At 38.2% G+C, this 12473-nt stretch overlaps 2 protein-coding genes across 2 annotated transcripts; one reads left to right on the forward strand and one right to left on the reverse strand.

Annotated features, from left to right (window-relative positions):
- The first annotated feature begins 203 nt into the window (after positions 1-203).
- On the forward strand, positions 204-1256 carry LOC110900583. Its single transcript, XM_022147468.1, has one exon. The coding sequence runs from the start codon at positions 204-206 to the stop codon at positions 1254-1256; it is 1053 nt and encodes a 350-aa protein (XP_022003160.1).
- A 4996-nt stretch (positions 1257-6252) lies between these two features.
- Positions 6253-7428, reverse strand: LOC110900584 (glutamic acid-rich protein-like). Its single transcript, XM_022147469.1, has one exon. The coding sequence runs from the start codon at positions 7426-7428 to the stop codon at positions 6253-6255; it is 1176 nt and encodes a 391-aa protein (XP_022003161.1).
- Between the last annotated feature and the right edge of the window lie 5045 nt (positions 7429-12473).

A 12473-nucleotide genomic window follows, 5' to 3' on the forward strand; every position in this document is an offset into this window, starting at 1 on the left:
TCATCTTTGCATATTTATTGGGCTTCTGTTTTCATTATCCCCACTCGTGTTATCAATGAGCTAGAGAAAAGAATTCGAAGATTTTTGTGGAATGCGGGTTCGGAGGGTAAAATTCGTGCTAAAGTTGCCTGGAAAGATGTTTGTTTGCCCAAAGAAGAGGGGGGTTGGGCATTAAATCCATTTCGGATGTGAATAAATCGCTCATGGCCAAACATATTTGGAGTATTATAAGTAAACGTGACTCTATTTGGGTGCAATGGATTCATGAGTACAAGCTTAAGGGGAGGAATTTTTGGGAGATTCCTTGTCGGGGTAGTATGAGTTGGGGATGGAGGAAAATATTGTCCATTCGGGGTATTATGAGACCTTTCATCTGGTATGTGCTCAAAAGTGGTCGGCAAGCTAATGTTTGGAGCGATAATTGGTGCAATGTAAGTCCGCTGCGTTCATTCATTACTCCTCGTGCTATAGCAAATGCAGGTTGTAATTTGAAGTTGTCGGCTGCGGATGTTATTGATGCAAATGGGAATTGGAGATGGCCCCAAGCTTGGTTTGATTTCTTTGCGGTTCTAATAACTATTCAAACGCCTCAATTAGTTGAAAATGTTTGTGATCGCTTGGTTTGGAAAGATTTGGATGGTAATGTTGGTGACTTTGAAGCAGCTCAAATATGGAACACGATTCGAAACAGGGATAACATTGCGAACTGGGCTCATATGGTTTGGTTCTCTCAATGTGTTCCTCGGCACTCTTTTCATATGTGGCTGGTCATTAAGAACAAACTGAAAACTCAGGATCGTTTAGCGGTTTGGAAAGCTGGGAGTGCAACTAACCTAAACCTTATGTGTTGCCCGTTGTGTAAAAATGGAAGAGATAGTCGAGATCACTTGTTTTTTCAATGTGCCTTTGCGAGCAAAGTTTGGACAAATGTGAAGAGCATGGTGAATCTAGAGAGTGTGGATAATACATGGCACTCCTTAATGGGCTGGATTGATCAATCTTCCAAGTCAAAGAAAGTGGATGATATCGTTTGTAAGGTGGTAATTGCTGCGGCTTCCTATTATATTTGGCAAGAGCGAAATAGTCGGTTGTTTAGTTCATTTCATTTGACGGAGACACAGGTTGCGGAGAGGATTAAAAGCTCGGTTCGTTTAAGACTAATGGGATTCAAGTTTCGGTTGGAATCGGCTAGGGGGAGGATTTTCAGCGTCTGGAAGATTAATGACAGCAACGATGATCATCCTGATCCGGGCTAGAAGTTTTGTTTAGTTTAGACTTTTGTTTCGGTCGTGTTGTTGGCCGTGGTTGTGTCTAGGACTTGATATGTTGTGTGGTTGTTTTGTTTTGTTGGTTGTTTGTTTGTTTTCCTAGGCTTGGTATGCCAAGCCTAGTTGGTGTGTTGCTTTGACACACCCTTGTTTTTATTGGTTCATTTATAAAATTCATCGGGGTAACCCTTACCCAAAAAAAGAAAAAAAAATGTTGACCTCAAGTGTGGGGATGTGGGGGAAAAATTTCAAAAATTTTTCAAAATGTCTTTGTTTGAAGCAATCGAAAAAGCACAAGTAACTAAGTCAACGAGGGATGACACAACCCATTTGGTCTTTTGTCATGGTCAAGTTCGAATTAATAGCATGACAGGTATTTAGCGGGTGGTTATTTGGGAATAATTCGCCTAAGGAACTAGCAAATCATGCATGTCACATACCATACCCTTTATATATGTGAGACTTTGAGCCACTTTTAGATCATAGAATTACATATTTATGTTTCTTTGTTTGAGTGGACTATTAGTCATGTATTATAGAACTTGCGACTTTTGATACGTTTGAGACCAAAGACAGAATACAAGCACGAGAATGATTAAGGCATTAGGTGAACCTTTTCTTTTAAAACCATTTATCTATCCTTACCCAAATAAATCCCCTAGTCGCCCACTTTGAGCCTAAACCTTTCGTTTGACAACCCATTTAGCCCACATCCGTTAAACTTTTTTTTTAAACCCGTGTGATGAAAATTCGATTATAGGTCTGTTTGTTTGTATAGTTATGTTTGCAAAAAAAAAGCAAAAATTTAAGAAAATGTTGCGAAAAAGAATAGAAAATCATTGAAAAAAAGTACAAAAATATGAGTTAGTAGTTGTTGAATAAAAGGCTAAAGTTGTTGCCTTGTAGTTTGATGTTTATAGTTAGTTATGTTTAGAATAGTTGTTTTGTAATAAAAATCGAATTTTCATCACCTTAGCCACTTTAAATATCCTATTCCCTACCCTGCCTAGCCCCATTACAACCCTTACAAAGACCTTTTGACTTGTGCTTAGTATTCGTGTTCGGTGGTGGAGAATGATTGAGTTGCAAGCCTATGCGGGTACGTGTTCTAATCGTTTTGAGTGATTACTTTAAAAAGGTGCTAATACATCATTAAAATTAGCCAAATTGTAAACCGAGTGGAGTGAACATTGTGAGGGATGTAGGATCGATATTGACGATCTAATGAGTCAATCAGAGTCAAAATGCCACTGTTTATGTGGCGGAATCACACAAACAATTTAAATCAAAGAGAATGGAATAGAAATAGACAGAATATCACTTTAAACACTGTTTGTCATTAATTGATCACTGAAAAATTTGGCAGCACTTCGGTATACAACTTGACGATCGGTACCAAATGAGAAACAGACACTACTATTTATACTAGTCCTGATTTCGCTTGAAATAACATGCTGTCATTTCGAGCGGAATCACTACCTTAATACATAAAATTTACATTCAGCCCCCTACACTATACATAATTGACATATTTGACCCCTGGACCCTATACAAGCATGACTAAGACTAAGACGTAGGCTTTAGACATCGTGCATCAACAAACTCTCCCTTGGATACAACCGGAGTCTTCAGTCTTGTCTTTGGGTCTTCAGCTCTTCAAAGCGACTTGAAACTTTCGTCTCTTGGCTTTGGCTTTTTCCTCAGCAAATTCCTCAGCCTATCATTTTCCTTCTTCGCTTTCTTAGCTTCCTCAACTTGTAACTTCATCCACTTTTGTCACACCCCCAAAATCCAACTGCGGAGTATCACCGCTTGGGAGCGTGACTGACCAGGATCAAGCCACCAATCATATAGAACAATGTAAATAGTAAAAGTAATTGTATTTAAACCAAACCAATCCATATGAAAGGTGTTCCAAAACATATGTATAATAACAAAGTTTAGCGGAAGCAATTGAGTAAAAGCCCAATGTAAATAAAGTACGTAAAGTCATAGTGTTTAATCAAAGCATCACGATCCTTGTCCACAACGACCGCGCCTCCCCATGCAAGCTCCATGTATACCTAACGACCTGCAAGGCATGTAACAGAGAGTCAACAACTAGTTGAGCGAGTTTACAGAAAGTAAGTGCGTAATCGTAATTTCGTTTGTAACGTGTGGCTCTACTGGGCCGATAGTATGTTCTATTGGTGGGGGCTTCCCATGTTGCATATACACTAGACTATTTGTAACCATAAGTGTTCTTCTTAACCTGAGAACAATAGTACGTACAAGGTTTACGTAGGATTTACGTAAGTGTCCTTCACAAGCCGAGAACAGGGGTACGCGGGGGTTTACGTAGGTTTTACGTAAGTGCCTGACACAACTGAGACAGTAGTGAGTATAAGTTCACGTAGGTTTTACGCGAGTGTCCTTCGCAACCTGAGGACAGTGATGAGTACAAGTATACGTAGGTTTTACGTATGTGTCCTGCACAACCGAGGACGATGGTAGATAGTCTAGTAACAGTGTAAGTACCAATCTATTCAATCTCATTCCTTCAATCCCATTCCCAAACCCCGGGAATCCCATGCCTTGGTAAGAGTGTGAACTCACCTTGGTTTGCTCGGTATGTTATTGCTTCTAGTGTTAATTAATGGTTAGGTCCGCTATACACGACCTAAGGTACATTGTATATAAACTCGATGTAAGTGTTTACGTTCAATTAGGGTTTACAAGTCCTTGATATCTAAACAGTTGTGATTCGTGTGATAGTTGTGTACAGAATGATATGACATAGGTAGTTCATACATACAGCATCATCCAGTAACTTTCGGTATCATTCAGTCATAAACAAGTCATATACAGCAGCATACAGTAGCATGTTGTTCTTCATACAAGGTTATGCACTTAACCATTCAAGAAATTCGTACCGTAAAGCATAAAACTCAGACATGATCATCAAGTAATCAAAGCTCAGACTAGAACATCAAGCTAACAAATTCGGACCCTTAAGTCTTGTGAGAAATTCGGACCTTCATGTCCTTGTGAGAAATTCGGACCATGTGTGTATATATGTAAAAAATTCGGACAATGCACATGCAAGCAAAAACTCGGACAAACTATATTAAACAAATTCGGACCACATGCATATCTTTCAAGAAAGTCGGACTAGGCATTGACCCCTTAATAACTCGGACCCTTATGTAAAAGTCGGACTCCCTTGTTCATGAAAAAGTCGGACTAATCCCCTAGACATGAAACTCAGACCAAGGGGGTTCCCCTTATAAAAATTCGGACCCCCTTGTATCACAACCAAAATTTCGGACCCCCCCCCCTTATGTCATTAAAAGTCGGACCAGGCTTTATGTTGTAAAATTCGGACAAGGCTTTATGCCTTATAAAATTCAGACCATCATGCCCCCCTAAAATTCGGACATATCATGCATGTTACAAAACTCGGACCTTTCATGTGTGATATATAAAGTTCGGACTTGCAATGATTACAAAACTCAGATCAACAATCAGTCATGCGAATGTCCAACCTCAATGTAACAGTTACGTTTTTTTTTTACGATCAAGAACCCTAATCTCATACTTTTGCATTGCAGTAATCAAATCAGCAAATCAAACATCTCTATCTTACAGGCATCTCATTGTCAATCATTTGAGTACACTTCTAATCATAAATCATTTCACAACAATCAGAATCAATCGATAACCATAGAACTATTGTTTGTAAAACTAGGGTTTACATGAATCACATAATCAAGGATTAATAACACAACAATCATTAAACAATTACCTTGGATTGATTCTAAATGGATTGAAAGATCAAGATTGATGCAGGAGACTTGTGCCAATGAGAAAGAAGATGATTTCAAGGGAGGGTTGTAGAGAAATCTTGAAGATACGTATAATGATTTGTGAAATGATTAGGGTTAAGGGTTTTGTTTTATTTTCACAATTAACACTAAACACCCTTAAGTATTATCTATTACATAAATGCATGCACAAGACATATAATATACACTTTCAACACCAAGTTCATGTATTTGTCACATCTTTCGTAAATAACACATAACCATGCACAATCACAATACACCTTATTGAATCAAAACGTATACAGTTTCATAGCAAACTAATTGTGCAAGTAAACAACTAAACAAACAGTGAACGTGCAATAAATGCGAAAGTGGAATCTCGGAAACTCGAGTTGTCACAACTTTCCTCTGTTTTCTTCAAGCTTCTTTCTTTCACGTTCAGCTTTCTTCTTCTCTTTCTCTTCAAGCGACCACCATTTAGAATTCCATTTACTTTCAGAATTAATGCCTTTCTGAAAGCAAATAGTAGCAACTTGTTGAAACTGCATCGCTTGCTCTATGTCTTCAGATTGAAAATGGATCTTGTTCACGAACAAACATTCTATATCTTTGGCCGAACAATTTACCAACCACATCGGGTCGTAAATAAAAATCTCTCTTATCTCCCTTCCAGCTCTGTAAGTGATAATAGCCTCTGTTGAGATAGAACTGTATACCCAGCCCATGAAACCTTTGTAAAACTCCTGTTCCATCTGTGGCACTGGTATAGTCTTCATCGTTTTCGGCTTTTTCACGTTCAGAATCGTTTCTTCAACTCCTGTCACTGGATCTACCCTTTTAACTCTCTTCGGGTAATGAGGCTTCCAGTGTCTGAAATTTTTCAATGATTCGAACTTTATGTATCCCCACATCGCTACATCATTCTTTCTTACTGGATACCCTAAGGTCCTCACTTTGGATAACTCTTCTACGTCCCACCACGGTAGGGACATCACATCATACAAACGTTTAAAATATTGTACTCCACATTCTCTTCTGATCGCATATGCATTAACATGAGGTAGGAAACCCCAACTAATGATATCTCCAAGTGAAATACTTCGATCTCTTTGGTAATACTTCAACGGCCTTTTGAACTTTCTTTCATGACTATCTTTAAACCATTTTTGGCGTTCTTCTTTCTACATATCTTTAGGAGTACCATCGAAATTCTTGTCTTTCAAAATTTCAGCGACTTTCCTCCTTAATTCATCTCTATTTTCTTCACTAAAGAACTCCATCAGTGTTGGAAACTGAGAAGTATCTTCATTCATACTTTCCTCATCAGAACAGTCTTCAACCTTAACCCTGTCGTACACATCAGCATCTTCAACATACTTGTATTCGTACTCAGGTTGTTGGTTGATGTCGAACGCATTCAATTCATCTTCAAAATCAAACTTGAAATCTGGATCTACCATACGCGTCATTTCTTTAATATCAGCCATTGTATACGTATGTCTGAACTCACCTTCCTCTACATGAGGTTCTAATCTCAGAATCAACTTTTCAGTTTGATCGACGTTTTGATCATCACCATGCTCCCCCTTTCCATCAACTCCCTCTGTTTCTTCATTCACATCATCTTTCATTAAATCTTCAACATTTTGCTCATTTGAAGCTTTAGTCACTGTAATACCAGTACTACCCTGATTGTCATCGTCGTCATTGTCATCATCAGAACTATGACTACTAGCAGAAAACACTTTTTCATCATCGTCATCTTCTTCGTCATCATCTCCTTCATCGTCATCCTCCTCATCATCTTCTTCATCGTCATTACCAGCAAGATCTTCAAGTGATACATCTTCTTCAAAGATACCAGAGATAGCAGAAATAGGAACAGGATTTTCAACGACTAAAGATGGAACGATTAATCTTTCAGCTATTGCAACACTGCCTTCAGCATTCTTGCCTTTGTCTTTCATTAGAGCTTCAATCTCAGCTTGGCGCTTAGCTCTGACTTCTTCAACTTGAATTTCTTCAAATCTTTGCTCTATTGACTTCCCAAGCATACTTTCTATCACTTTGTTCATCATATAGAATTCGTGCTCTTTTAACACTTTCGCAGCTTCAAGTTCTTTGTTCTTTAATTCAAAATATTTGTTTTGCTCATCTCGGCGTGTCTTTTCCTCTTCCAACTCTGCCACCCTCACTTTCAAGAAATCAATCTCTGTCTGATCGGTATCTATCTTCTTCAGTAAAGACTTGTTTTCAGATTCTAACTTCTTTACACGCATCTCGAGAATCTTTTCACGATCAGCCACTTTCTTGCTTTCAACTGCTAATCTTTTGTTTTCATTTAAAACATCATCCATTTTCTTCTCTAACTTTTTTTTTTTGGGTAAAGGGTTACCCCGGTGAATTTTATAAATGAACCAAATAATAACAAGGGTGTATCAAAGCGACACACCTACTAGACTTGACAGCCAAGCCTAGGACAACAAGCAACACAACCAGAAAGAATCACTCAACGACAACCAAACAAACAACCAGAAAAACCAACGCCTAACAACTAGACATAATTAGCCTGGACGCGCCACATTATCTTCATTTTCTTCAATCTTCCACAACTTGAAAATCCTTTTCTTCGTTGAAGCCAGCCGAAATCTGAATCCCATCAAACGGAACCGAACCGAATTTTTAATTACCTCAATCACTTGATCTACCGTTCGCTTCTGATTTTTAAAGATTCTGTTGTTCCTCTCTTGCCAGATGTAGTACGAGGACGCAGCAATCAGCAACTTACAAATAACGTGATCCGCTTTCTTCGAGCTGGAATTCTGATCCACCCAAATAACAAGCGAATCCCACGAGTTATCAACACTCCCCAACTGACCGAAAGTCTTAACATTATTCCACACTTGATCCGCAAAAGAACAACGGAAAAACAAGTGCTCTCGACTCTAACTTTTTCACCTGTTCATCATTCGCAAATCCGAAATCTCCAGTATCTTCAAGATTTTCTGGAATGGTTGGAAATGTCTTGTGGCCAGAAGAACCAGGAGTTAATTGAATTTGAATTTGAGTGGGTGGAGGTGTTTTGAAGATTTCTTGGGATGTAAGTGTGACAACCGGCAAATTTTCAGGTTAATTCGTACGACCTAATTACCATTTATTCATTAAATTACGTGCCCTTAGATTTAATTATATGATAATGAGTCCATAACGTCTCGGATTGTCCGGGTAAGTGCAGGAGTTTACATTTGATGTTGTTTGGTATTGTCTTATCGTGTAGCGATAGAAGTGTGTGTATATATATAACGAGCGTTAGTGGATTATCCGATACACAAAAAAAAAAAAAATACTTAAACGGTTCCAATACGTGAGAACTTTAAAATCCATGGCATTATTATTCGCTTGGTGTGAATAATATATAAAACTTATATTAAATAAGAGTGTATCATAATTATTCGGTTCATCGCGTAAATGCTATTTTGATCGCGTTTAACATCTATATTTTGTGGTTGTTCACCACCAAATAAAGAACTAGTATGGAAATTTTTATCTCTGTTAGACAATATTATTATGTTAAGAAAAACTCTAATCTGGTTAATTAATTTAAACATATAAATATCTTACAAATGTTATCATTTCTAGATCACCAAAGGTCAAACCCAAATCACCCAACACACCCCCTTACCTCACGACCACCCATCCCATACTCTTTAATTTTGATGGTTGTTGTACAAGTATGGTTTGTTGAATAAGTACACTTAACTTAATTTCTTCACTGACACACTCAATATATGCACACTTAGATTTTTTTTTCTTTTCATTCATGTACACAGACAAGATATGAGAGCTTTGGAAACCCTCAGTTCACAAAACAAAATAGACGCACAACATCAGACACCCCCTGATTCCCTCATTTCTCCGGCAACATCTCTCCGACGCGACACACCCAGCCACACTCGCACCCCCTCTCCTGCCTCTTCATCGAGTGGCAAAAGGCAGCGCCGCCTGAAGCGACGGCGGCGGTGGTTATCGTCGCCGATTTCCGACGAAACACCCCCCCCCCCCCGAATCACCTTCTTCCCTGTAACACCTTCCTCGTCGCACAGACTATAAGAGAGAAAGAGAGAGAACAGAGAACGGCGTACGGCAGACGATGGTGACGGCTTCAGGTTACAAGCCGATTCATACTTGTGGGTCTCGATTTAAAGCAGATCTAGATGCCAGATCCTCAAATCGGAGGCTGATTATGATGGACATGCTCGATTCCGGCGAACTTGTTACTCGATGACGGGATTCAAGTGTCCATGTTGATGGTGATGTTGACGGCAGTGGATGTGGTGGTCGACGGTGGCTTAGGGCCGCCGGAGTTAATGACAGTTCCTTGGTTCAATCGGCTCACTCATTTCAAGATTTTGGTTAGTTCATGTGTGGGTCAGCTTCGGTTGATTTGGGTGCAGCGGATTCGGTCAAACCTAGTTCAAAAGTCAGCAACTTCAGGTCTGATTCGGGAGTTCGGTTCAAGTTGGGTCTCGGTTCGGTCAAAGCAGTCAACAAAAGTCAACACTGGTCAACTGTCGGGTTAAACTCGGTCAACGCACGACCTGGTAAAGTTTTAAAGTCGCGAAGTTTAGTTTAGACTGATATATATTTTAGATTTCTAGCTAGTTTACGCACCGAGCTCACACCGAATCGATTAGATAAATTAGTTTACAGTTTAAAATACTTGTCAAAAATTTTATACATATATTGGTTCATTGAATTATTGATTGAGTTTTGATTAAAATATCGACACATAGATTGTCGGGATCGTCCAAAAACAGAGGAAACTCTGCCCGATTTTCGTTAAAAACCCGTAACGCGAAACATATTTTATTCTAAGAACGACATATATTGAAGTCCAAGTTTTCTTACAAAACGAATACAAAGGTGCATTAAATTTCGGCGACGCTTTGTGATTTCTAAAACAAATTTACGCCACTTCGACAAAACACGAATTACTAGTTAACGAAGCTCGAATCCTCATATAAAATAAATATAACGTATATATTTATTCCGAACGATTTTATAAAATAAATATAACTGTTTATATTTATTTCAAACGTAGTTACTTCGTGTTATTTTATAAAATAAATATAATCGTTTATATTTATTTTAAAAGGCCGACTTTAAACTCTTTTACAAACTAAATATAGTTTTTTTTTTCTTAGATCATTTCAAACGCCTAATATTCGGAAATCATATAAATAAATATAATTGTTTATATTTATTTCACTTATTTCGGATCCGAATATTCTTGTAACATGAATATATTTGGCTATATTCGTTTTAAACGTTGAGTTGTCGAATATATATAAATGTATATATATTTATTTACTTCCATCCTACGAAAAACTACAACGGTATATTACCGAATCACTTACGACATTTCAGTACATACCATTTCATCCACGCCTTCTATCGCGACCGCTAACACGACTTTGACTGTATATATTTGATTATATACATAAAAATAATTATATATCTTGTAACACCCGAACACTAAATCGTTTTCAAGACTTAGTGTTTATCCCGACTATAAATGGGATCGAATAACCATAATTCGGTTATTTCAAATTGGAATATTAAAACTACCTTAGAATCGTTGAGCTAACGATTCGGTAGAGCTCGGACACGTAGTTTAATTACGTCGTTATATTAGAAACTGATAAGTTATTCCCTGTTAGGAATGCTATAGTTGCACGCTAGCGAGTTCACATTATTGGAATGACACTACAGAATCACACTAAGCTAGCTTTGCACATGAATATCCAGGTGAGTTCATAACCCCCACTTTTTACTGTTTTACATTTTTTATAAATGTTTTCGGGGGTGGAAAGACATGCAAGTTTTTGCAAAAGCAAACACTATTTTGATGAACGAAAACACATATTTATAAACCATGTTGCAAATGAATTTCAACGAACTCGAAAGGTTTACGAAAGGTTTATACTAAACATACCGGTTTTACAAAACGTGCATGATTTTCATGACTAGTGACGGGAATGTCCTAGTTACTACAACAGAACTGGGTTGGCCTGCGTACGTAAAACGAGACAACTCAGTGAGATCATGTCCCCCTTTTTTTTCAACGTTTCGGTTTACAACTTTCGGGGGGAAATACATGTCAAACTAGGGTATGATTAAGTTATGGAATGAACTCTTAGATCATGTGAGCATAGGCTATAACTGAGGTGCCATTAATCCTTTTGAGGACCAAGGAACAAAGGTTAGATCTAATGGGTACGGGCGAGCCCCACTCACGGTCCATGGGTGACCACTTAGAGTGCTGTTGTGTCCAGCGTCGAGAGTTCGACACTTAAATTGCCTACGCGGGTTGAGTACCTCCTATGCCGTCACACATATTAATGTCTTAGCTACACATTAATGATCAACATGTTCATAGACGCTTTACATACCAACTTACAACACTATAACTTTCAAATGTTTTTAAGATTCATTTGACGCAAACTCATAATACATGTATTTACAAACTTTGATAATGTTTTCAACTTATGTACAAGTAAGAGGACGTGTTGGTCCTGCTTACAAATACACTTTTGGGCTTGGCCCATTCTCTCTCGTACAATGCACAAAGATTTTCGTGGGCTAGACTCACACTTTTCATATATCATGCCGAGAAAATGATTTTTACTAAATTTTCTCCACAACTTTTAAACCGGTAAACAAAAGGATTTGTTTAAAATCTTTTTCAAAACAAACTATGAACTCGCTCAACTTTATGTTGACTTTTTTCGCATGTTCTTTCTCAGGTTGCATTTTCAAAACTATGGAACGGTTGGAATAGGAGAACCCATGAGAATTCGAGTACTTAGCGGCGTTCATTTTCTAGAAGTCTTAGCTTATTTGCTTCCGCTGTGCAATGAAGATACCGGTCCAGTCACGCCAGCTCTGATATTTCGGGGTGTGACAGATTGGTATCAGAGCTATAGGTTACAGCGAATTAGGTTTCTGTAGAGATACCTAGGCTCTAACCTTCACATTCCTTTGGGGACTTAGATTTCTAAGACTGTGAACACATACAGAACGCCTAAGACTCGAATATGGGTTCCAACCGTTGCCAAGAACAATGAATCAACAATTTTGGTTTTAAACATACACAAGTGTTGTGCCGATACATGGTTCACGAAACAGATTCATACATTATGCAAAACTTTGAGAGTTATGGATAACACGCATTTAGGACCTCTGGAAAACTTATGACGAAATTCATTAAAGGTCCTCAAGTAGGAACTGTGATTATTAACTCGCGCAAATGCCATTATATTACGTCGTCTGTGCTATTTTAATTACCCAAGCAGGTAATCTACGTGGAACGAAACGTTAGTGTGTGAACACACGTGAAACT

Source organism: Helianthus annuus, chromosome 13 (genome assembly GCF_002127325.2).
Source record: "Helianthus annuus cultivar XRQ/B chromosome 13, HanXRQr2.0-SUNRISE, whole genome shotgun sequence".
Taxonomy (NCBI): Eukaryota; Viridiplantae; Streptophyta; class Magnoliopsida; order Asterales; family Asteraceae; genus Helianthus; species Helianthus annuus.

Coding starts and splice junctions, on each gene's coding strand:
- LOC110900583 (XM_022147468.1), top strand. CDS start 204: ATGGCCAAACATATTTGGAGTATTATAAGTAAACGTGACTCTATTTGG.
- LOC110900584 (XM_022147469.1), bottom strand. CDS start 7,428: ATGGATGATGTTTTAAATGAAAACAAAAGATTAGCAGTTGAAAGCAAG.